At 50.7% G+C, this 23,137-nt stretch overlaps 12 protein-coding genes across 12 annotated transcripts; 1 reads left to right on the top strand and 11 right to left on the bottom strand.

The window, feature by feature from the left end:
* Positions 1-602: 602 nt before the first annotated feature.
* TrAtP1_009504 (uncharacterized protein) lies at positions 603-2,277 on the bottom strand (the record flags this gene model as incomplete). Its single annotated transcript, XM_066114315.1, has 8 exons — positions 603-637; positions 776-804; positions 927-976; positions 1,073-1,081; positions 1,579-1,739; positions 1,932-1,992; positions 2,089-2,137; positions 2,201-2,277. The coding sequence occupies 8 exons, from the start codon at positions 2,275-2,277 to the stop codon at positions 603-605; spliced, it is 471 nt and encodes a 156-aa protein (XP_065970409.1).
* Positions 2,278-2,699: 422 nt separating this feature from the next.
* Positions 2,700-4,156, bottom strand: TrAtP1_009503 (uncharacterized protein). Its single transcript, XM_014091389.2, has 2 exons — positions 3,464-4,156; positions 2,700-3,401 (listed from the first exon to the last, which is right to left on the bottom strand). Exons 1-2 carry the CDS (start codon positions 4,037-4,039, stop codon positions 3,201-3,203), a joined length of 777 nt encoding a protein of 258 aa, XP_013946864.2. The 5' UTR covers positions 4,040-4,156; the 3' UTR covers positions 2,700-3,200.
* A 794-nt stretch (positions 4,157-4,950) lies between these two features.
* On the bottom strand, positions 4,951-5,244 carry TrAtP1_009502 (uncharacterized protein; the record flags this gene model as incomplete). The annotated part of the gene is made up of 1 exon (XM_066114314.1): positions 4,951-5,244. One exon carries the CDS (start codon positions 5,242-5,244, stop codon positions 4,951-4,953), a length of 294 nt encoding a protein of 97 aa, XP_065970408.1.
* Positions 5,245-5,296: 52 nt separating this feature from the next.
* On the bottom strand, positions 5,297-7,647 carry TrAtP1_009501 (uncharacterized protein; the record flags this gene model as incomplete). Its single annotated transcript, XM_014091390.2, has 6 exons — positions 5,297-5,582; positions 5,655-5,965; positions 6,030-6,297; positions 6,368-7,025; positions 7,091-7,316; positions 7,420-7,647. 6 exons carry the CDS (start codon positions 7,645-7,647, stop codon positions 5,297-5,299), a joined length of 1,977 nt encoding a protein of 658 aa, XP_013946865.2.
* Positions 7,648-7,829: 182 nt separating this feature from the next.
* TrAtP1_009500 (uncharacterized protein) lies at positions 7,830-10,176 on the bottom strand. Its single transcript, XM_014091391.2, has one exon. The coding sequence runs from the start codon at positions 9,777-9,779 to the stop codon at positions 8,253-8,255; it is 1,527 nt and encodes a 508-aa protein (XP_013946866.2). The 5' UTR covers positions 9,780-10,176; the 3' UTR covers positions 7,830-8,252.
* Positions 10,177-10,319: 143 nt separating this feature from the next.
* Positions 10,320-11,531, top strand: TrAtP1_009499 (uncharacterized protein). Its single transcript, XM_014091392.2, has 3 exons — positions 10,320-10,697; positions 10,752-10,851; positions 10,907-11,531. Exons 1-3 carry the CDS (start codon positions 10,518-10,520, stop codon positions 11,299-11,301), a joined length of 675 nt encoding a protein of 224 aa, XP_013946867.1. The 5' UTR covers positions 10,320-10,517; the 3' UTR covers positions 11,302-11,531.
* A 213-nt stretch (positions 11,532-11,744) lies between these two features.
* TrAtP1_009498 (uncharacterized protein) lies at positions 11,745-12,349 on the bottom strand (the record flags this gene model as incomplete). The annotated part of the gene is made up of 1 exon (XM_014091393.2): positions 11,745-12,349. One exon carries the CDS (start codon positions 12,347-12,349, stop codon positions 11,765-11,767), a length of 585 nt encoding a protein of 194 aa, XP_013946868.2. The 3' UTR covers positions 11,745-11,764.
* A 633-nt stretch (positions 12,350-12,982) lies between these two features.
* On the bottom strand, positions 12,983-16,242 carry TrAtP1_009497 (uncharacterized protein). The gene is made up of 2 exons (XM_014091394.2): positions 16,021-16,242; positions 12,983-15,970 (listed from the first exon to the last, which is right to left on the bottom strand). The coding sequence occupies exons 1-2, from the start codon at positions 16,128-16,130 to the stop codon at positions 13,114-13,116; spliced, it is 2,967 nt and encodes a 988-aa protein (XP_013946869.2). The 5' UTR covers positions 16,131-16,242; the 3' UTR covers positions 12,983-13,113.
* Positions 16,243-16,736: 494 nt separating this feature from the next.
* On the bottom strand, positions 16,737-18,321 carry TrAtP1_009496 (uncharacterized protein; the record flags this gene model as incomplete). The annotated part of the gene is made up of 3 exons (XM_014091533.2): positions 16,737-16,890; positions 16,958-18,004; positions 18,068-18,321. 3 exons carry the CDS (start codon positions 18,319-18,321, stop codon positions 16,737-16,739), a joined length of 1,455 nt encoding a protein of 484 aa, XP_013947008.2.
* Positions 18,322-18,439: 118 nt separating this feature from the next.
* TrAtP1_009495 (uncharacterized protein) lies at positions 18,440-18,688 on the bottom strand (the record flags this gene model as incomplete). Its single annotated transcript, XM_066114313.1, has 1 exon — positions 18,440-18,688. The coding sequence occupies one exon, from the start codon at positions 18,686-18,688 to the stop codon at positions 18,440-18,442; it is 249 nt and encodes an 82-aa protein (XP_065970407.1).
* A 771-nt stretch (positions 18,689-19,459) lies between these two features.
* Positions 19,460-21,405, bottom strand: TrAtP1_009494 (uncharacterized protein; the record flags this gene model as incomplete). The annotated part of the gene is made up of 2 exons (XM_014091395.2): positions 19,460-19,635; positions 19,701-21,405. The coding sequence occupies 2 exons, from the start codon at positions 21,403-21,405 to the stop codon at positions 19,460-19,462; spliced, it is 1,881 nt and encodes a 626-aa protein (XP_013946870.2).
* Positions 21,406-22,871: 1,466 nt separating this feature from the next.
* TrAtP1_009493 (uncharacterized protein) lies at positions 22,872-23,135 on the bottom strand (the record flags this gene model as incomplete). Its single annotated transcript, XM_014091396.2, has 1 exon — positions 22,872-23,135. The coding sequence occupies one exon, from the start codon at positions 23,133-23,135 to the stop codon at positions 22,872-22,874; it is 264 nt and encodes an 87-aa protein (XP_013946871.2).
* Between the last annotated feature and the right edge of the window lie 2 nt (positions 23,136-23,137).

The following is a 23,137-nucleotide window of genomic DNA, read 5'->3' as shown; positions in this document are numbered from 1 at the left end:
CGCTGCTCGATTCTTTCTCCCGGTCCTGACCCAGTGATGGGTACTAGGTGGAGGACGTATGCCACTTCTCAGACATGAGTTCCAGTTCTTGCAAAGCCATGCATCTCTACTCTTGATTGAGACTGTCGAAAATATGGTCCTCGTCTTCGGGTTTAGCTCCCATCAATTTTCCAGGATCCTGCTGGTCCGCTCTGCTAGAGCTTCCGTCTCGATGTCCAGTTTAGCTTGGGGCGATATGGCAGGGTCAGTACACGCCAGCTTGGCCATCTGCTTCAATATTACCGATGTAAGAGCTGGGGGCAAAAGACAAAGCAGCGGACTGTTGCCTTTGCGTTGAATGCTTGCATGTCGCCTTTTGTGTCTCTCTAGTGCTTGGTAAACCAACTGAAAGCATCTGTAAGGTCTGCTGCTGTAATGTTCATAAGCTTCGCACCGTCTCATTGCAAAACACGCAATGCCCAACTTGGTCTATGCATGCCGTCGTCGCCGTACTTGGCGTGGAACATCAGATATCCCAGCCGGTGCCGGTATGCCATGTCGAATTGTTCTTCCGAGAAATCCCTGTACAAGACGTTGGTCATCGTGTTTCCTGCGCTGTTGCCTCATGTTATTTCAGCTTCTCCAATGAAGCCCGGGTCTATGTAGTCGAGTTAGCATTTACCTCTCTCGATAGTGGTCCAAGCACAAAGAGGAGGTCACAAGGCCGCATTTCACTGCACCTCTTGCGAAAAGGGATCACAAGGCGCAGTGAAATGAAGCGCTCGATACCACTTACTTGCAGCTTGCTGGGCCTTGAGAACCGAACTTAAATGTTTCGATTATAGTTTCAGTTCTATAAAAGGCGAGGTCTTGAATTATATGCAGACGACGTTTATATCTGTGTCTTCTGGGGGCTTTTGCGCCTTGAGACTTAAGCGAGCGCATACGACTGCATCATAACCTGAAAATGCCAACGTCCTGGAAAAACGATCATAAACTACTCATAGGTCAGTCAAAAGTACAATATGGCCTAGACATTTTGCTGAAAGCGGCGGCTAGATGTTTAGTGAAATGGCGCCTTGGGTTCACTCACAAACTGTGTCTGTAAAGTTCAAGTGACTTATTCAATTTGTTGTATGTTGTCAACTGTTTGACCCTTTGCAAACGTGTGCTCTTCACGAATTCGGAGTCAGAGTCGTAGGTATATTGTTTGCGTCATTGCAAATGCTTGTTCCGCAAGGTGTCCTATCTTTACCACACTTGGACTCCATGAGATGGTGAAGTCTTTCCAGTTGGCCAGATGAGAGCTTGATCTGCGCATTCTCGACTGGAGTTTGGAGGACTGTGTGCCAAGCTGAAGCGATAAACGTGACCCGCCAGCGGCAAACTGTGAAGTGGTGGCTGCCTTTCGGTATTTTCTACTTTGACGTAGGAATAGAACGATGTATTCAATGTCAGCGCTTAGAATGGTCGAGATCGCTGACCATAAACATCTGAACCTTGAATTAGTATTCTTCAGTCCTTCAACCATTCCTTTAATGCCAGTCGTTCCAGCGCGTAGGGGTCGGCAAGGCTTAATTGACCGTTCGAAAGCTTGACCACGACACCAGGTTTGGTGTCTAACAGCTTCTTCAGATGCGGATAGTAGGCGTCAATCTTCTGTAGGGTCAAGATAATCTTCGACGATTGGTCTAGCTGTACAATAACCTGGCCCACATTATTTTTGATCGTCCAGATAAAGGGGTGGAGGAGTCTTACAGCTAGATGGTGTTAGTCAAGAAATGTTGGGGTCATGGGAGGGTAAAGCCTGTAGTTTTAACAACCAATCGAGATATATTGTCTTCGTGTCCGGCGTTTGCAAGGAATACAGTTGGCCCGTTTATTTCCTTGTAATTGTACGTGTATTCGTAAGAGTCATTGGCGGGATCGGTGAGTGCATCATCTCCCCAGACATCGATTCCAGCATCTGCTGAGACGCTTGCCTCTGCGCTGGAGCTGTGGGTTTGATTGGATCTAAAAGAACGACAACAGTCAGTATTAGTGATCATCCTGTCATTTCCAACACCCAACTTGTATCATTCCATGTAAAAAAAAGAGTAGTTTACTTACTAGCTCGCCTATCTCTATATGTTTCGTCACGAGCTGTGGTTCCTTCTCTCTAGATGATGATAGTCAGCGTTTGGCTCGCGATACAAACGAGGCAAAGAAAAGCGCCACATACCTCGAGAGGGTGGGACGCTCATTGGCCTTTATTGGTCTGGGGATAATCCCGTCCACTAGAGGTCGCTGACATGGCATTGCAGGTCTAGCAATTGCATACTGCGCCCTGGAAGTATATCGAATGTCAAGTGATCGCTGCACCCACTCATCGGCGCCGATGGTCCTGCATGGAAAAGCAAAGATGCTCAGTTCGGTAATAGCCCTGAGTTGGCCGTGTCGATATCTATAAGTGTCTTCAATAGCCAGATTGAAGCGTCAGCACGAGACAGAAATAGGTAGGCTTACTCTCTGTTGTAAAAGCCCGTTGGAGAAGGAATAGTTTCGCAGCGACTTACCTTGCCCACTGCGTCTTTCTTCATGTATGACGTTCCGATCACCCAGTTTCTCTTCTTGGTAAAGAAAGTGGGCGATTCACGAGTCGTGCGTTGTGATACGTCGTAATCTGTAATGATAATCCATAATCCTGTAAGAATCCATAATACTGTAAGATATCGAAGAAGCAAAGTAAATAGTTTTATTCATGGGACAGCTATCTCCTTTAAATATTCGCATTCGGCACTCGCAATTCTCGAGCTTACATCTGTTATCTTTAATGTTAACAAAATACGATACCTCTTTCCGTTTCTCACCGTACTATCTGACCGCCTCAGTGGGATAGCTACAGACTTGAAGCAACTATCCGCCGGAGGCCTCACCTTGTGCAACACCAACATCAACACCGGTCAACCACTCAAGCATCCGTCAAGTCTAGGCCCAAGCAGACAACGTTTATAGGAGACACAAAGCCGACGTAAAAGTCATTCTCCATCCAACTATCATACTAATTTGCTTCAAAAGCACTCACTCGGCGCTTCTTATCGTCCATCACCGCCTCACTCCCGATGTAACTCAGTCAGCCCACAACTCAATTCATCGAGCCGACAACAAAAGTCATCTCCCAATGAGCCTTTAAGAATCTCTTCCATCCGCTTCCACTTCTCTCCATCAGACGGCAAAACGCATTACTCCTCATCCTCCTCCAACTCAGGATAATGCCGCCAAATGCCATCCGCATAAGCCACCCTCCTATCACTCTCCAGATACGCCTTGACATTCGGCCTCTCCTTGACCGCATCATACAATTTAAACACACCAGCATACTTCCCCCCTTCCTTCAACTTCTCCACCGTCTTCGGGAACGCATACTTTGTTCCATCAAGGCACTGTAATTCCCCAGTATTAGTTTACTTATCCCGTAATAACTGCAGATCACAGCAAGACTCACCTGAAAAAGCACCAAGTCAACATACGTCAACTCCCCCCCATACAGCCATCCCCACTCCCCACTCCTCTCCCCATCCAACACCCTCTGCACATACTTCATATACTTTGGCAGCCTCTCCTCCCGAAACGCCTTGCTCCTCGTCTTGGCCTCGTCCTTCTGATCCTCATAATACGCCGCCGTCCCCACCGGATGATGCGTCTCATGCACCTCATTCAAAAACCCATCCAGAATCGTCAGCGCAATCTCATTGAGGTGGTACACGCCGTCCCCGCTGGCGGGCCCCAGCCCCAGCCTCGGCGCCAGGTACAGCAGAATGTTGGGCAGCTGGTTAATCACCAGCTCTCCGTGCTTCAGCACCGGCGCCGCAAACTTGGGCGGGTTCTTGTCGTCCCCGACATTCTTCAGGTCAGAGTACGCGCACACTGCGTCGACTGCCTTTTTGCCCTTTGCCACGTCAATGTAGGGCGTGCCCGTCTCTTCAAACAGCAGCCGGACAACCTCGCCGCGGCCGGGAATGCCAGGCCAGTAGATGAGCTCATACTCTGTCTTGACGCGCTTAGCCTCCGGTTCACCCATTTTTGATGTTTTCAGAAACCCGTCTTTGTCGAATGATGTAAAAGTTGTCCTTGTAGAGTGTTGTAAACTTCGACTGGCAGAGTTGTCAACTCTAAATCGCCCAGTCTTATTCGAGCGGGGCAGCCAACGTCAGATATATACAATTTTCCAACACAGCACAACACGGTCGTATTTGACGTCAGACGAAAACAGAAAACCTACCTTGGCCATCCTGAATCCTACGCTACCCATCCATTTCCACGCAATGCACGAGGGAAAACATCTCTCCACATTTTTGCAAGCATCATCTTCGGAGATAGCAACTCAAGCTGAATAAACAAAACAATCCAATTGAGCGAGCTAAGAGGGCTGAACGCTTGAAAAGGCCGTCGTGAACACTAGACTAGAGCTTACATGTATTTACTACACACGCATCATTTAAGCGACCACTGCTGCATCGCAACCTACCATCAGGCCGAGACTACAGGTCCAGGAACTGGAATCATCCAATCCATGACCCACAACCAAATGAGTTCCTATTCCGCATTATTAAACATCTCCCTAGTCTTAGTCATCCTACAATCTATCGCCGCGCTCGATTTGAGTCATCCCACCAAACGCCGAGCCGCCAACATTCACCTTCACATTCACATTCACGTTCGCTCCACGCAATTCACGACAACTAGATAGACCAGGTAGCAAATCCTTCTCAGCTAAGCTAACAACTCCGACATTTAGTATTATGAAAATAGTGTTAATCAGCCACAAGTCTATCAATGTTTCCAAACAATAATTCACGCCGTTTCCCAACATCCTAGCTTATCTTTGACCACGAAAGTGCCTTTGTTCACCCGTTCACAGCACTCCATCTCAATACCAAAATGATAAATGTCTCTGTCTCACCGTCAGCCACTGTATCTTCACCTTGACCTCTATTTCTTGCCAGCCTTCTTCTTCTGCTTCTTCTTCTTCTTCTTCTTCTTCTGCTTCGACTTCCCATTCGCGCCGCCAGCCGCAGAATCCTCCGCAGAATCCATCTGCATCCAGCCATCACTCTCAGCCTCCTCTTCATTCGTCATGGCAGGCTCCTGTTCGGTCGATGTGGCAGGTTCCTGTTTATGCTCATGTTCACACTTGTTGCGGCGCTTTTTGCTTCCACAGGCACAATTTTCATACTCCTCTTCAATGTCGAGAAATTCAGTTTCCCTTGCGAGGAAACCATACATGTTTTCCAACTCCATAACCGTATAGTCTCTCGTTCCTATAATTGGAAGATAATCACAGTACTCTGACCACATATCCCAAGAGATATCTTTCACCTTTTTCCATTCCAGCCAACGTTCTGGCCTTGTGGTAGACCAGCTCATCCAGCGCCTCAAGTTGCTGGCGTCTTCTTCCGTTAAGATCTTGCCGGTCCTCGGCATCAATCGGTTCTGCCACCGCGGCTTGACTGTATTTTTTTCTTTTGAACTGCAGGCCCAGCCAACCGGTTTGAAAAATGCCGCGTTTCGTATCCTCTGTTTGCATGACTTCGTAATTGAAATAGTTTGGATCAGCCAACCAGCTTTGCTTACAAGTATACATGTATGTGGTTAGTGAAGACGAACAAGATTCAACGTTTGGGTGAGCTACTTACCGATCGGAAAACATGTCCCACTCTCGGTCAAATACTTGAAGAGCAAAATGCCGATGTACACAGGCGGCACTGTACTTGTTATCAGTAGTCTGCACCGGCGGTGCTATTGAGTCTAGAGACTGAGAGACGGGCTGAAATAACTTGACTTTTTCATCAGCTATTATTTCTCTGGTGCGCGGATTATCTGACCGAGTAAAGGTTCCCCGTGTCATGATTAACAAGGTAGCAAACGGATTCTCTTCGTGGTGCCGAAGCAGAGGGGAGAACGTCAAGAAACACAACGGGGCGTTTGTATCGAAGAGGTGTCCAGCCTGGAAAAGTTGGGGTTAATATTGTGAATATTGCAGTAGTTCTTCCGTGTCCTTTAAACATTACCTCTATCCGATCGAATTTTTGCTCTCTATCAAAACACTTTGTCAAATGCCCACTCAACTTCACTGTGCCGGCGTTTGTGAGTTTTACAAAGATTCCTCTCCTCTTCAGCCGCAGTTGAAATTTCACCAGCATTTCGCGGACATAGGCCACCATTTTTCCGTATACATCTGCTTCGGCAGCATACGGGGTGTAGTCCAGGATTTCATTCATTGGCCATTCGGAAAGTGGCTCACAGGTGAAGCTTTCCGGTCTACTGCAGTAAAACATCCTATAGAGGTGGGGACAAACTGTTATCATGTTTCGCCCTTGTTTCTGTCAAGGTTGGACTTTTGACTTACGGATTCAGCTGGGCATGGGGCAGTCCAGAGTCGCCGTAAGCCAGCATCAAGCCAGTTTGCCGCCATTTCACCAGCCCTGCCACTCGAGATGGCGACATTCGTGCAAAGGCGTTTTCCAAAGGCTCGCCATATGCCTCGACATCCTTTTCTCTATCTCGAAGGATGGACTCCTGATTCGTGGACTCCTGATTCGTGGACTCCTGATTCGTGGACTCCTGATTCGTGGACTCCAGATTCATGGGCTTCTGATTGATGGTGTCATCCAAGAAGATTTTCATGGCACGCCAAGCTAACAAACTGAAGCCAACGCACAAGGCCAGTGTGTCAGAAGGGTACAAAAATTTGATGATTGGATCTATTCCAAGTGAAACATGACTTTCTCTGCCGCCGGTGAATGGTTCAAAATCTGCGGCTAAATGATTCTTGAAAAAGGCCACGACATGATGGGGCCATTTGAACGAATACCACACGTGCGTCACCAAGTCTGCGACCTCGTACGGATCCATGTTGATCTCTTCGCCCTTGCGCAGAATCAGTAGCGAGAGAAAAGTCCGATAGAGATGCGGCACCTCCAGCTCGGATATTGCTACCTCGAGATATGGACAAGCAGTTTCTGGCATGGCGACAATAGAGTAAATGAGATGCCGGAGGCCAAAAGCTACCCACACGCGTTAAATGACTCTCCTCTTGTAGCACTCCCCAATCTCATCGCGAGTCACTCACTGCCACTGAGGAGAATACGCAAAAAGCCGTCGAACTCTATCCCCTCGTTCGCCGCCAAGTTCAAAACGTCAGTCGCAGCATAGTTGGCCCAGAAGAACCCCTCATCTTGCACAGGGTCATCTGGGATTTCGCTTGTCGGCTCGGAACGTGACGGGGGCTCCGTTGGTGGAGGACACTCGCCAGAGTGACGTTCTGCGTCTTTCCTCATGCATTCTTCGGTGCAGTACTGTATTTGAAACGTCAGCGCGGCCAAATGCAGCGAGTAGCAGAGAGGAAAAGGTGAAAATCAACGCAGAATAGCATCGCCAAGATCACTGCGGTTCACTTACTGCAACAAGCTGGCATATCTGGCACGGGATAACCGCTGGATTCACGCACTGTCCCCCCGGATTATGAGCGGCACATAGCAAGCCAAAGTTTGCTCGCTGTGCTTCGATTGGAATTTCTGGCACATATTGCTGTTCCGTGTGTTCTTCTTCTTGCGCCCTTTGTGGAGATTCGACCGTTGCTGCTGCACTGCTTCCATCTTCTTCTTCTTCTGCGATATGGCCAGTCATGATGAGGTGAGATCTGGCGTTTGATATGTTCACAGTTATTGACAGTCTTTATGATGGGAATAAAGAGCAGGGAAACAAAAAGCTGTCAATGGCGGTGAGAAGTTGCAGAGTTTTAAGTGCGAAGCACTAGAGAGTAAACAATGGCATAGTGCTGCCAATAGAAAGTGCCAACGGCGGCCAGGAACGCAGCTTCCATGGCTGCTGACGGTAGTGTTCTGAAGCGCCCAATAACAGAAACCAGCAACTTTATACCGACGGGGTTTAAGCTTTCTCAAAGACTTGTCGAATACAGGTACTTCTGTCAAGCAGGCCATATACATGGCATATACAAACAAGATCGATTATGCGAAATATCCAGGAGCAGAAAGTATCATGATTAAATACTTGGCTGTCTGAGATTTCAGCGTGCGTTAAAAAGCACAACTTCAGCATATAGCAATTAAGATTAAAAGTCTCCAGATCCTACAACTCCAGTCGGCATGGTATCATATATACAAGCCAAACTGGTCCCGAGTGAGAATCGTCTATATCTAAATTATATCATCAGTCAGCAGAAAGCATGGTATCGATCCTCTTCACAATCCTTCCGTCACAGCAACAACCCTTTACGAGACGCATATCAAAGCACTGAAGCCATCACTCCATCGCAGCCCTCCCATAATGGCAATCATGACCGCCAAAGCAGTCCCCACGCTGCCAAAGCCATATATATACGAGTGACGACGCCCAAGACTATTCAGCTCAGCAACCCACGTGGAAATGGTAGTCAGACATCCACAAAATCCATCCTCAACGCCCTGAAGCACCTGGCATCCAGCAAGCCCTCCAATGCGCGCGTGCGCGATATCCCACGACATGCCCAGAACCGCAGTTCCAAAAACGTTTGCCGTAAAAGTTCCCAGGGGAAACGACGCAATCTTGCCATTGAGGTAGATGGAAAGGTAAAATCGGCCGAGGCATCCCAAGGGCGCAAAGACTAGCGCAAACAAGATTTCGCCGCGCCACTTGTTGTGCGGTGGGAAGATTGCCATGAGAATCGCGCCGAGCCAGCATCCCCAGCCCAGCAGAACAGCGAGGGGGTCTAGAATCTTGCGAGTCACCGGATAAGGAATGGATGGCGTCAATCTCTCTAGAGCAATAGCCAGATGAGCTCCGAGTATCAATCCCGAGAGCGAGACCGACACCGTCACAATCACCACTGCCAAGAGGGCCATGAACGAGTATCCTCCATTTCTGCCTGGAATTCCCAGCTCGGGCGTCACCATCTGGTTTGACAAGGCGAGGAAAATGTCCTTGATGAAGCTCGAAAAGCTGGTGAAGCTTCCGCAGAATCCAGTAGCGAGGCCAATATACAGCGGTATAGTCTTTTTCGTTGCCAAATGCGCCTTCTTGGCCGCTATTAAGTCAATGGCCTGCTCTTCCTGGTCCGAGCTTCCTTCGCCATTCCCAGTCTCTTTTGCGCGCGCAAGCAGTTTATCGTAGGTAGGCGTCCCCCATTCGTCGCGGAACAGCATCCGATCTTCGGACAGAAAGCCCATGATGAGGCTGCCGCCGAAATTGGCCCAGAGAACAACGAAGAGAACCGGTTCTCCAGGATACGTGGTCAATGCGCTGAGCCCAACACGCGCAAGAGTGCCCCAAATGGCAAACAGGACGAGGTATGATATCGTATAGATCTGCGTAGCCAGCCTCGACACGTGCTGTTCGCTCTTCTCATCGACCACTTCAACATCAGCCAATTGCGCCGAGCCATCGCGTTCCCGTTGGGCGTCACTGGCCCGTCGCACTTGGCGCTCCTCAATGTCACGGCTTCGTATCTGTTCCAAGCTGCGGTGGCGGTATACAGAGGCCTCTGTGACGTTTTCCACGGGGCTCGTGGCCGCTACTTCGTCGAGATTCGCCCATTCGTCCGGAATATCGTAGTCTTTCGTCTCCGCGATAGAAGCTCGTCGATCGTCGCCATCTCCCGTCCGCGACGTCCTGGGTGAAGCTGCAGTCGCTGAATGGCCCTTTTCAACGCCAATGGGAAGCCCAGCAGTGCCGTCGTCTAGATTTTGATACGCGACTGGCGCATTGTAGCTCGCGGAGCTCGATTGCCGCCGCGGCGCGGCTTCTGTGCTGTGAGAAGACATGATCTCTCTCTCTAGATTCTCAGCCTGGAAGGTAGACGGTGTTGGAGTCACACTTCATCATGTATGGAAGTTGTGCTGGAGAAGAAATTTGATGCTGGAATGCAGCTCGTCAAGAGTCACTATGGAGAATTGACATCTTGCCGAGATTCAGCCGCCGCTGATTGGTCAGTGTCAGTACAAACATGATGGATACAGCATGCCTGAATATACATTTCCAGTTCTTGCATAAGTAAAAGCAACTAGAAAGAAACTGCTATCTGTAAATCTTCAATACCTTGAAATTATCATCTTTTATCCGAATTGCATTAATCTCTTCCCTTGGAGCATCCAACTTACATCATTTCTGCCTCGTCTTATCGCAGCCCAAAAGCCCCCACTGGCGGCCCTCTCCGATTCCCGACTGCCCCAAGGCACGGGCACTCCACCGCTGCCATTACAGCGCCCCATCCGCTAACGTGCGCTACACCAGGCCGCTAGCCGACCCCTCCCCCCGCTGCAAGTCCCGAATGTCACTGATACGGATAGATGCCCATGGCCGTATCTCACTCGGTACGTAATCTGTGCCCAGCCCAAGACAACCTCTTATAAGCGATCAAGGCCGCTTCTTTTCCTCCTCTTGCTTCCTGTTATTCCTCTTTTCCCTCTCTTCTTCCCCTTTGGCTTCGTCCCAGCCTCTTATATCTCGACCTCGCCAACAAGTCCTATAGCTTCTCACCTATAACAGCCTCACCGTCCGCCATGCCCGAACTCCCTTCAAACGTCCACGTCTCGCAGCATCCCAGCTTGCTGGCCAAGCTCAGCCAACTGCGATCCAAAAGCGCCAGCCCGCGCGATGTCAAGTCCTTGGTCCACGAGATCGCGTTGATCCTCTCCTGCGAGGCCGTCAGCTCGGTCATAAAACCAGCCAGCGGTCCAAAGGTAGCGTTGAAGTCTACTCGACTATCCCGAGTGGCACTCTAACACATAGCACAGGACCAAACTCCCTTGGGCTTCGAATACACAACCGTCGTCTCTGAACCGAGCAATATCTGCATCGTCCCAATCCTGCGATCCGGTCTAGGCATGGTCGAAGGTCAGTTCCCGCCAAATACTCCGCCTATCTACTCTCTGCTAACAAACAATCCCAGCCGTACAAACCATGCTTCCTGCTTCAGTACCGGTCCACCACCTCGGCATGTACCGCGAGCCCTCAACCCTCGATCCCGTCGAATACTACAACAACCTCCCCCAACATCCCTCCGGCCCTGACAGCGGCAGAGTCGCCATCATCGTCGACCCCGTCATCGCCACAGGCGGTACATGCGCCGCCGCCATCCAAACGCTGCGTGAATGGGGCGCCAAAAAGGTCATTGTCTTGTCAGTCTTGGGTGCTCAGGACGGTGTTCAGAAAGCCGCTGCCGAGTGGCCCGAGAGTACGGAGATTTGGATCGCAGGCGTGGACAAGGAGCTGACGGATGGCGGCATGATTAAGCCTGGTTTGGGCGATGTTGGAGACCGTCTGTTTTTGACGATTGGTAAATAGCTTGGGCCAGTATTGCAAACGAGCAGTCACCAAATATGACATGTGGAGGAGAATAGAGGATTTGTGCTTGGAATATAGCGATAAATAGGGACGGGCGTAAAGAATTAAATTTGAATAGCTCTGCTTGCTTGGCCTCGAAGAACGTGCAGCGCAAAGACGGCGCATAAAACAAGAACATGAATGAGGCTGTATCAAAGCGAGCTTCGTATTTTAACCATTGCAATGGCTCATGTTTAGCTAAATTTATGATTTGACCTCGATCCCCGAGTTGTATCCATGTTAGCAAGTTGAGGCTCTTTCCTAAAGCCTTCATAAGATTAAGTCTCATTAACCAGCTTCGTGCATTTTTCTTAAGATTTTGATTCCGCACTCAGGCGAGAATATAGCATAGTCATTATAACTTCCAAAACAATTGCTGCTCGATATTCATCAACCGTCTCTCTTCCTTCTCCATTTTGAAAGCTCACTTCTTGCTGCTCCTTATTAAATGGAGTGAATCCTGCAGGCCAGTAATTAATGAGCAATGATCGCGGACATGCGCTTGAAGCTTGTTGATCGCCACTTGGAACTGCGTGCCCTTTGTTTTGAGCACAAGATTCTCCCGTTCAATCTGTTCGCATTTGTCCTTGACATCCCGGTTCGTCGCTTGAAGTTTCTTAATAGCCACTCGGAACTCGGTGCTCTTTGTCTTGAGCGTAAGATTCTCTTGTTGGATTTTGTCGCATTTCTCCTTGACATCCCGATTCTCTCCTTGAAGTTTGGTTATTTCCCACATCCTTCGCTGGTTGTCTCTCTTGAGTCTGTCGTAGTTGTCTTTGAGCAGCCGTCGTTCGTCGGATAACTTGCCAACTTGTACTTGAAGAGCATTCACAGCGCGTTCCAGGCGAGCAATATCATCTTGAACCTTGAAGCGATTGTAAGCGTCAAACAGGCATGACAAAAATGCAAAATGATCATATTCTACCTTGGACTTTTTGGAGCCGTTCGTATGAACTTCATGTTCAACCTCGGCGAAGTTATATTTTGTCTCCTCAACACTAGAGTTCATGTTAAAACGAGGCATGTTATCAAGATGTATGAGTTGACGGATGTGGATGCGGATTTGAAATGATATGGAAGCGTGTGATTGGTGATGCGAGAAAGAAGGGTCGGGATCAAAAATATCTGGAAGCAAATGAGAATTTATGAGTTGCAAGGAAACGAAAAGCCCCTAATATCTAAGGCATCTACAGTCAAATTTCCTTTCATCTTTGAAGATTCTCGTCATTGCGAAAATTACGGCAGTTCTATAAGGTCCGGTTGTGAAAACCAGAATGAGAAACTTTGAGCACAAATTCAACACATGTACCAAAGAAGCTAACCTACCTAGAAAAAGGATAAAGAAAGAGATAAATAATGATATATATTTATATGTCATTTTTATTTGAGGAAAATAATGATTGTCTTCACAATCGGCCTTTTGAGAGACAGACAGCGCAGAAATACAACATCTCGGGCTCTCCAAGGAGTGGATACGCCAAGGCGCAGTCACGCAGGTGCATCCATATCTCATTCACAGAGACCAATTGACGTCTTTATAAGGGAAAAGCAAAATTAAATGGTGCCTTCTGATTACAAACTATAGAGAAAACAGTTACAAGAGGTAGATTACACATCACGGTTTTGTCAGCATATCCAAGATGATAAATTGTATCGTCCTTTTAGCCCGTGGGCATTTCTCATTAAATGCCATAAACTCATAATTCTTCTAAAAATACAATCCCAAAACACTTCTCATATCCAAAACAAACCCATCATACAACATACCTCTCCTCATCCAACACCGTCCTCTCCCTCCAACTCTCCTCCACCCACCGCAACCTCACCAACCGCGGCATCCTCCCCCCTCGAGCTCAGCCTCGGCCTCAACTTATCCCCCACATCCCCAACCTCCATCGGATCATCCCCCAGCACAACAATATGCGTAACACTCTGGTCCTCCAGATCCTGGCTGCACGAACCGCCCCCATACCGGATGAACCGCTCCCACTTGTCTTTTACGCTCTCCATTGCCCCGTCCGCGAGGTAAAACAGCACTCTGCACTGCGAAAACATGAAATTGCGCAAAGTCGTAAAATCTTTCCCATGCTGCTCCAGTTGATCCAGAAACAGCATCTTGTCAAATGATTCTGCGTCCTCGAGCTTGGGCATGTTTTGGAGCACCTCTCTTAGCTCGTCCACAGACGTATCGCGGGCATAGCTCTCGCCCAAAGGATCTGTATTCAGAGAAGCACTGTCGATCAAGCCATCCGTCGCATGAAACAAATGCCTTTCCTCGTACGGCAGTAAAAATCCTCCATTAGGTTGATCCAGGCAGTCTTTGATCCAAATAGGCCGAATAATATCAACGTCCCCCTCTTTCATGAGACTAGCAACCTTGACCACTTTCTTATCTCCTATAAGAACCATCTTTGTCCCAGCAATGGCCCTTTGCGAGATGGAGCCCCCGTTTTCTTTAATGATGGATTCCAGCTGCGCCTTGGTCTTCTTGTACGGCTTCAACGACTCGGACAGCACACAAAACTCTAGTCGTTCAAACAGCTTCGACTTTTCTCCTTCGAACTCGGGAGGCGCCGCATCATCGCCCGCAATGACAAGCTCCTTCTTCATCCGTTTTGGATTCTTCCTCCTGCGGTCCTCCACAGTCATCTCCATTTGCTTCAACTCAGTCTCCACTCTCTGCTTAAGCTCTTGAAACTCTTCCAAAGACAACGCCGTGTCCCAGCTGCGATCGAGCCGTAGTCTTCGAAATCGAGGGAATCGCAGCGTAAACCCTCGAGCGAATTGGTCCGAAGGGCCAACGCTGGCCGCTTTCACAGAGACAACAACAGAGTCTTTCGGCCGAATCCACATATCAGGTCGTTCATACTGCTTGGCATCGCCACCACCCAACTCAATGTACTCTGACGGCGGGTTTTTAGGATCCCACTCCATCCACTTGCCGTCAGTGCGATGCCGTATCTCTGCATAATCCTCGGTTCGAAAGCCACCGCCGACTTTGAAGAAGCTGAAGCATTTTTCCGGGTTTGCGCCAGCCTGGATGTGGTTCTGCGTCACACGAAGACCACACAAGAAGCTTGATAAGATTCCTCCTCGCTTTCCGGAACCATAGTAGCCACCGATAATGACACAGTCGAGAGATTCACCGAATTCGGACATGTATTCTGGCTTCACCTTTAGCCAGTCGTCGTTGCGGCTGTTGAGGCGATACATGGATCGAGGATTCTTCAAGACGAGGCCCTCTGATGCGTTCGCAACCACTTCTCGTAGAAGCGGCTCAATAGCATCGGCCGAGGTTGCGCGTGTATACTCGTGGATTTCTAGCCGTCGATGTACCGATTTGACTGCCTTGCTCAAAGCATTTCGTCGATCGCGCAGAGTGTACTGTGTAAGCTGCTTGTCGTTTAGGTACAGAATATCAAAGACTCGAAACAAGGGCCGGTGGCCAGCTGCGTTCGATTCGGACTTGTTGCTCTGCTCTGCAAGGGCGGCCGTCTTTAGAGTACCAAAGGGGACAATCTTGTCGACTGCCATGTCCCAAGTAATCATCTCGCCGTCTAGAATCAGGTTCCGTACGCCAGGTGCAAATGCATTTTTAAGATGCCTCGTCAAGCTAGAGTTTTCATCCAGCAGGCCATTGCCGTATAGGTACGTGTAATCCTTGGCCTTTCTCGACCAGAAGCAGAATCTTCGTCCACCGGGGTGGTCGGCATCCTCAACCATGTGCATCTGCATGCGTTCGCCATCTAATTTTTCTTCTATCCAAAATTCAGGATCGTCTTCCGTGGGTCGAAGGAGTTCAATCATCTTTTGAAACGACGCTGGCATTTGGAACTGAGCAAGCTGCGGCTGAAGGCACTGCATCGGCGCGATGCCAGCTTCATCCTGCTCAAGCCTGAATTCTGGATCGTAGAGTTCCCAGCATACGCGCCTCAGACTTGAAGACACACTGAAGAGCGTTTCACCATCAGGGTGCCATAGATACAGAAAGGTCTTTTCTGTAGCACCGACTTTCATTTGTTTCAGGATGATGCGAATGAGCCACATAAGCTCCTCGGCATTCATGCGATTGTAGAAAGTCTCAAAGATGCGCAGATTCTCAGCTTCTCCGGCTGACGCAGCTAGTTTATCCAACTCGTGGTTGACTTCTGCAACGGTCATGTCGCCCACCTGGGTGCGCATTGGGCGTTTTGAGATGACTTCGAAGCATCGGCCGGCAAAGTCGCCAGCCAGACGAGCTCCCGTCGTTTGGCCAGGCAGCTTCCAGTGTAGGAGATTGTAGCCATCTTCCGAGTTTTTGTCAATCTTCATCAGCTTCACCAGGAGCTTGCCTATGGCATTCTCCTTCAGCCCGTAGACGCCGCGATCGCGATCCTTGTCCGGCAGGATGAGACGCAGAGCAGGATAAAAGTCGTCGCCGACTTCTTTCCTCCATCTCGTGATGAACCTCTCAACAATATGCCGCCTCTGTTCCTGTGGCGATAGTTTGGTCAGTCCGTGGGGGCCCTTTTTGCTGGCTGGGCCTGATGCGCTCGGCTGCTTCTTGTTGTCATTTAGCGGATTGAACAGGTCCTTGAAGAGCTCTGAGAATCTCAGCGTCTTGGAATGATTCTTGGGCTTATGGGGATACCTGAACGAGAGTTAATCATGTTTCTTGAAATGATGTGATGGACAGCCTACTTTGCAGCCAATTCCTCCTCTGTCAAGCCACTGGTTCCATACTGCAGGTCTTCTTCTCTCAGAGCGTCCTCATCTGGAGTCTTTGGCTCTTCGGCTTTCCATTTGCTCATTGTCGCGCTATGTTTGAGAGTGCCAATTGTATGTATATCAGCCCCAAAAATCGAATTATCAGCTCAGAGCGTCCAAGAAGCAAAGGCAAAGATGCAGACAAGTCGCGACTCGGCAAGGCTTAAATAACATGGAATACAGGCCTCAGCTACAGTGAAGCAATTAGAGCTGCAGACAATTGTGGGTCTCGCGGCTGCTGCCTGCACCAGCCACATTCTAGCTTATGTAAGGCCAACTCTCTTCCATTTCCTCATTCAGAGTTCATTTTACACATTAATTGCTTGCGCGCCGGTTTCAAAGCCGCCTCGTCCCCCATGTTGCGGCCATCGCGGTTTCTCGAATCTTTATGTATAAAATGAATGCAAACAGTACCATAAAAAAAGAGAGGATATTAACAACAACCATATTCCATAAGCCTTTTCTAAATAATTAAGCATCACGCTGTACACTGATGCAAAGAATACAAAGGGTATCTCAACATCAACCATCTCCTTCTACTCCCCACCACTAACTACATCAAGATAGATTTCTACCTTTCTTTTCCAACTCTCAGACCCGAAAAAAAAAAAAAAAAAAAAACACGGGCAGTCTATTTCGAAACAACATTCTCATCCCCTCACCCTCCTCTTCGCCTTTGCCTTGCTCTTCCGGCGATTACTCTTCACCCGCTGCCGCTGCACAACACGCACAAACCAAGAAGAAATCATTTCCCGCATCAGAATGAGAATCGTAGCAAAAGCCGTCGGGACAGCGCAAGCCCAGCTGAATCAATGCTTCAATTAGCTTTCCATGCTGTTGACAAAAAGGGAAGAAGTCAGTGAAAACTTACAAGTACCATATCCCATGCCTAATATCCGGAAATCCCTCCTCCGGGAAATTCTGCCCAAAATATCCAGTAATAAACGTCAGCGGCAGGAAAATAATGGTGACTGTGGTCAGCTGCTTCATGCTCTCGTTCTGGTTCGCCGAGATGGTGTTGAAGATGAGGTTAATCAGATTCTCGCTCGACTGCTTGCACTGCTGCAGGGCCTCGGTGATGATGATGCAGTGATCCAACACGTCGCCCAGGTACGTATGTGTCATGGGCGTGACGATGACGCCACTGGCTGGGTTCTCAAGCTCTTTAATAGCCTCGTCGTGGGAGAAATTCGTCTTGTGGTCGCGCAGGACGTTGACAAGGTTATCAATAGGATTGAGGAATCGCAGCATCTTGTTAATCTCGCTGATGCAAATGTAGAGGCTCTTGCACTGCTTGATGCTGGGGGAGGTCAAGACGTCGAGCTCCAAATCACCCAAGACATCATTGTACACGGCCGTCAGGGGAATGGCCAGGTCAATGATGGCATCGATGATAGCCTGCACAACGAGCGAGGCATCGCACGACTCGCGGAGGATAGTGCCCGGGTTGCTTAGACGCGTAACAATGGGGCGCTCGACGTCGCCGGCGGAGACCTCGAAGAAGGAGATGACGGTGTTGTCCGCCGTGAGGAAGATGGAGACTTGCTCAGCAGAAACGGCGAGGTTAAGCGGCGTAAGGATGGAGTTTGCTTCCATGTAGTCGGTGCGCGTCTCGTTGCCAGAGGCATGATATCGCTGCAGAGTGCGAACCATGGACGTTTCCTGCAGCTCGAGGCTCTCTGAGAGTTCCGTCAGGCACTTTGTGGTGATGCGCTTCTCCGGATCAACAGGAGGGCTGGGGTTCTTGAGCTTGTCGAGCTTGTCGTCATTGCGGCTGCCGAACCCGCGGAAGAAGTTCCTGACCTTGGTGGCCGACTTTCTCGACCGTAGACTGCTCGTGTCTGAGGAGCTGTCGTCGTCGTCCACCAGATGGACCAGCTTCTGGAGCGTCATGATGATGAAGGCGTGGTTTGGATACCTGGCGAGAATTCTCTGTCAGCATTTCTTTCCCTCCCTTCTCCTGGCTTCCGCTGAGACTCACCAATCAGCCTTGGTCCTGTTCCTGATATTCATGATATCCTCCAGCGCAAGCTTATGCAGTCCCTTGTGCGCTCCCACGGCCTGAATCACATCCCAGCTCAAGCCATTGACGTTGATCCACCGACACTTTGCCCATTTCTCCTTTGGCTGCGTCAAAAATGTGATAAACGACTCGTTATCAAAATGTCTCTTGACCATGTTATCCTTTGAAAAGTCCACCACCGTGATCTCGCAGTCGGCGCTCAGCTGCGGCATCGACGCATGTCCTCCATCCGGCAGATTGGGGTCAAACCCCGGCTCAGAGCCCGGTTCCCAGCCCGGCCTCTCCGTGTAGGTGGCATCAAAGTCAAAGTCGTCCGAGTCGTCAATGGCCCTAAACGTCGCGGCGCGGGTGCTTCGTCGGCGGCGCAGCGGCGAAAAGGGCTCGCGGTGGACGGCCGTGTCTGAGCGCGAGAGGCGGCGGATGGCGGGCGACGGCGACGGCGACGTGTTCTCGGTGTCGATGTTGAGGCCGTAGTGGACGCGGTTGAAGGTTGGCGGGCTCTCTGAGGGATTGACGAGAGGGGGGGCCGGTTTCCTGGATGGAATCCATGGGCGAGTGGATAGAGGATGAAGATACCATGATGGCTGGAGACTTGTCGCAACAACGAATCGCGCTCTATCTCGCGTTCTATTCTATATCTCTGGCGATGCCGTCTATGATGTTGGTGATGCTGGCACCGTTCAGGGGAGCGCAAAGGATGGTGGCATCGAAATGTCACTGCGTCGCTTCGGCCTGCAAAACGAGTCTCGTTCCATCCAGTCTATGCGCGCTCAAGGCCAAAGCAGCAGTCGCTAATCGCAAGCACAGAAACAAACAAAAAAAAGAATCAGAGATGGAAATGAGATTGTAAAAATCACAACATTCTGGCGAATTTAGTGCCGTGTCGCCATCTTATCAGCAAAAAAAGATGACCAACCCCAGGTATTATTAGCATCGTATCAGTTGGGTTTTGGTGGCTCTGAAGCGATAGCCCCTAGGCTAAGGCCAAGCCGGGTTCTAAGCCAATCTGTCTTAGGGCATGCATGACGTTATTAAGGGCGACAATCCCAGCTGCGTGGATCAATAGCGGCTCGAAAATCATGACTTCATCTTTACAGTTTGCTTGTGATGACTCGGCACAATTCCGCCCTTTTTTTGCTTGATAATGTATTTACATCGTTATCGTTGAATAGGTATGTATCTCGTCATGATCAACAACGGCAAGATATATAAGAAGAAGGATACAAGCTCTAGTAGTACAATGAATAAACCCCCCTTTTAGCGTTTCATCAAAAATTTAAATTCCATTCCCCTGCGTTTCATGAAACAACTTGCTTCAGCGCCATGCTACTATCTACAGTATGCTTGCTCTTACACAATCTCCGCCAGCTGGAAGACTTGGTCCTTTTGGTTGTCGCAGTTTGCGGCCTCCACTCTGTCAGCACCAGCGATGAGGCAGGTCTGGTTGGTGGCCGAGGCAGGAGTGAGAATGATGTTGGTGTCGCCGTTCTTGAAGGGGAACAGCTGCGAGGTCGTAGTCTGGCCGCCTATTGTTTGAAAGATGATTAGCTTCTTACTCAGAGAAATGAATGAATGAATTGTCAAAACTTACTTCCGTCAGCGCGTCCGCCGCAAGAAAACATAATCACCTGGTCGTTTGCCGCTCGGCGACCATCAAAGTTGACGCAGCCGTTGGTCAGGACGCTGACAAGCAGCGCCTCGCCAGCAGTGCCGTCGTTGTGAGCACCCTTGGTGACAATGTCAAACTTCTGGCTCTGGTCTTCCTGGTTGCAGGCGACCATCTGGATGGGGATGAGGTTCTCGCGGAAGTCACCGGCCGTGGGGTTGACAGACAGGCATCGGCCATCAGCGGCTCGGACGTTGACGCTCTGGACGGGTCGCACAGCAGTCGCGTCAAAGGGGTTGGCCTCGGCGGCGGCCGTGGGGTTCAGAGTGCCTCCAGCGCCAGAGACAGGCACGGGAGTCGTGGGGTTTCCGGTGATGGCGGGCTGGGAGACGGCGGCAGCAGTCGCCTGAGAGCTGCCTGTGCCAGCGTTGTTGGCAACGGCAGCACTGGTAACAGCCGCAGCGGAGACAGAGGCTGCCTCCTGGCCTGCGGTAACAGTAACAACCTCAGAGACGGTGACGATCTTGGGGGCCGAGCACTGAGCATTCTCGTCACCTCCGGGAGCAGCGCCGGTAGCAGCACTGGAAGCGGCGGTGGTTGTGGCAGCAGCGGTGGCGGTGGCAGCAGCCTGGGCCGGGGTGGTGGCGGTAATGGTCGATCCGGTGATGAGGCCGGAGGAGTGGGCAGCCTGGAGGGACGACGAGATGCTGGAGGCCTGCTCGATGGGGCAGACGGTGGTGGCCAGGACGACGGTGTCGGTGACAACGACGGTGGTCTTGGCCGACTCGGGCAGGCTGGCGATGGCCGTCTGGTTGGAGCGAGCCGGGCAGTTGGTCACGGTGGGAGCACAGCTGATGACGGTGTGGACCGAGGTCGCGAGGACGGTCAGCGTCGTGGCAGCGGCGGCATCAGCAGCATCGGTCACAGCAGCGACGCTCGTCACGGCTGCTGAAGTGGCGGCTGCTGAAGTGGCAGAGGCTTGAGTCTCAACAGCCGTAGAACCGGCCGCGGCTGAGGTGGCAGCGGCAGAGGTAGCAGCAGCAGCAGCAGAGCTGGCAACGGCAGAGCTGGTGTTGTTGCTGCTGCTGTCATCAGAGCCTCCGGCAGAGCCACCAATGGTGAACTTTTGCGTAGCATCGCCGGCACTGCAGTCGGCAATGTCAACCAAGTTGCCCTTGGGGACAAGGCACTTGGTGGCGTCGTTCTCGGGCGTCAGGCTCAGCGGGCCATTGCCGCCAGTAAAGGCAAACAGCTGCGAGTTGGTGACGGATCCGCCGCCATCAGCCCGTCCACCGCACGAGAAGAGCAGAACCTGGTTTCCGGCCGCTCGTCGCGGGTCAAAGTTGAAGCAGGCCTGTGTCAGCGTGCTCACAATCAGAGCCTGGCCCTTTTGGTCGTTGTGGACGCCGGCGGTGATGACGTCCCAGCCCTGGCCCTGAGCGCTGCCGCAGTCGGTGATCTGGATGGGCGTCAGGTTGGCTCGGAAGTCGCCGGAGAGGGGGTCGACGCTCAGGCATTTGCCGTCCGAGGTCTTGATCTGGACGTTGGAAAAGGCACGGGTGGCCGTGGCGTCTCGCTGATGGGCCTCGGCGGTGGCGGCCGGGTCCAGGGACGCAACCTCTCGGCGGCTGATGGGGCCGGCAGCTGCGAGGGCCGCAAAAAGAAGAGTGAGAGTGGCTTTGGAATACATCTTTCTTGCTTTATAACGAGTAGTTGTATAATAAAGAATGAGTTCCAAGTGGATTAAAACACGGCGAAAAAGAGGGAAACAGAAACAGGACGTCTTCAGAAAAGGGAATGGAAATGAAATCTGCACAGCAGATGACCTCGTCAAAGGCACGAATCGAAAAGAGCGAAAGTAAGGAAAAAAAAGGAAAGAAAGGAGCGAGCACAGCACGCAAAAAGTGAAGCTATTCAGAGCAACTACCAGAAACTTGAAGAATCCCCTCCACGAGACCGTGGCATCCCGCCGTCAGTTTATATATAAGCCCCCCCTAGCAAAAGAGCGCGAACCGCGAGCAATGCAAGCAATCGTCCATTTCCCCCCCTGTCGGCTAGATCCGAGCCAGGGACCAGCTGCTCGTTCTCTCTCGTCCCCTTCATTTCCCGCCTCGGTCTTTTGTCTCCTGATGGCGCAGAGCAGCACGTTTCGTTTTGTCAAAACAAGCAGCAAACAGCCCCGTCCCCGCACGCCTGCACAGCGACTAAGCAGGTCGTCGACCAGGGACGTCCTACGCGAGCGGTTTCAGCACGGCCTTCTAGCCAGTCATGGCGGAACCAATTCGAGACGAACACAGGGGGTTGCTGTTTTAGGTGTTTTGGAAGCGCATGGGTGCAGGTGGTTTAGACCGAGCACGCCAGTAAATCCGGAGCCAGCCGTGGTAGCGATTATAGGGGAGCACAAACGCCACTAAACCCCCGCTGGAGATGGACCCTGCTTAGTCGCCGAGGCTTTTAGCGCCCATTGTTTAAAACGCCCTCAAAAGCCACCTCGCGATTAGCCGCCGAGGGGTCCCCAGACGTCAGTGCTTCGATGGCCATTCGTTGTTCGTGATAAAGACAAAAGGAGTCGATGTGGCTTGACAGCCGCCGTAAGACCATCATAGCAGTATGCCGAGTTCCCGATGTCTTGCATAGTGGGTATGCGCCCGAGTCCGTCTATGCGAATGTCTGGCGACTCAACTCCGTCCGTCAGTTTCAAACTCTCAGCCATGCTTATTTCATAGCTAAAAACCGTGGGCACTGCATAGCCGCGGCACATGGAAACGAAATTGCTCCTATGGAATGTCATTGGAAGACGTTCAGATCTGGATTCCCGCATGGCGTCGTGAAATGAGCCCCCTGGCCGTCGCAGATAGATGAACGCGGAACTGAAACAAGTCAGTCGCTTGACGTCTCAAGGGTCTTGGCTAGCAAAAGCACTTACATGGGCTCATATTAGTAAGTTGAAGGCATATTACCAAATACCACTTCCAAGCAGCGATTTTGCTCTGTAAAACGCGCCATGGCGGGATGGAGCCGCAAACTAACCCCAGACAAGTCATCTCTGTCTTTTTCTTTGCTCTAGCAAGCTTCATATTTTGTAGCTCGTGGACAGCATGCACGTATAGTGCGTCCATAGTAAGCTTGTTGTTCTCAATCCTGTGGCTGTCAATACTAGTAGTATTCTGGCCACTCGTCCATCCTCTGCTCAGACGGACAGTCATTGACCCAGAATCGGTCGCAAAAGGCCGCCCTCGGCACCAGGATGGTGTTATGCCACCACGGATCGCACTCGTCGGGCATATAAAACGGCAGCTGGCTTAGCCCTTCGCCCTGCCAAGCCTCTGGGTCGTTGATGCGGTGGATCTCGGCCATGATCTGGGAGCAGGAGGTGTGACAGGTGATGGACCCGTAGCAGCCGCAGTGGTATAAGATCATGA

This window comes from Trichoderma atroviride, chromosome 5 (assembly GCF_020647795.1).
Source record: "Trichoderma atroviride chromosome 5, complete sequence".
In the NCBI taxonomy this organism is placed as follows: domain Eukaryota; kingdom Fungi; phylum Ascomycota; class Sordariomycetes; order Hypocreales; family Hypocreaceae; genus Trichoderma; species Trichoderma atroviride.
This window is presented reverse-complemented; position numbering and strand designations above follow the sequence as displayed.

What these genes read in the sequence shown, in the direction of transcription:
- TrAtP1_009500 (XM_014091391.2), bottom strand. Translation starts at nt 9,779, where the DNA reads ATGTCTTCTCACAGCACAGAAGCCGCGCCGCGGCGGCAATCGAGCTCC.
- TrAtP1_009499 (XM_014091392.2), top strand. Translation starts at nt 10,518, where the DNA reads ATGCCCGAACTCCCTTCAAACGTCCACGTCTCGCAGCATCCCAGCTTG. An exon ending in AACCAGCCAGCGGTCCAAAG is followed by an intron (nt 10,698 to 10,751) that starts GTAGCGTTGAAG and finishes CACATAGCACAG; the next exon opens with GACCAAACTCCCTTGGGCTT. An exon ending in CGGTCTAGGCATGGTCGAAG is followed by an intron (nt 10,852 to 10,906) that starts GTCAGTTCCCGC and finishes AAACAATCCCAG; the next exon opens with CCGTACAAACCATGCTTCCT.
- TrAtP1_009497 (XM_014091394.2), bottom strand. Translation starts at nt 16,130, where the DNA reads ATGAGCAAATGGAAAGCCGAAGAGCCAAAGACTCCAGATGAGGACGCT. An exon ending in GAGGAGGAATTGGCTGCAAA is followed by an intron (nt 15,971 to 16,020) that starts GTAGGCTGTCCA and finishes ACTCTCGTTCAG; the next exon opens with GTATCCCCATAAGCCCAAGA.
- TrAtP1_009503 (XM_014091389.2), bottom strand. Translation starts at nt 4,039, where the DNA reads ATGGGTGAACCGGAGGCTAAGCGCGTCAAGACAGAGTATGAGCTCATC. An exon ending in TTGACTTGGTGCTTTTTCAG is followed by an intron (nt 3,402 to 3,463) that starts GTGAGTCTTGCT and finishes GGGGAATTACAG; the next exon opens with TGCCTTGATGGAACAAAGTA.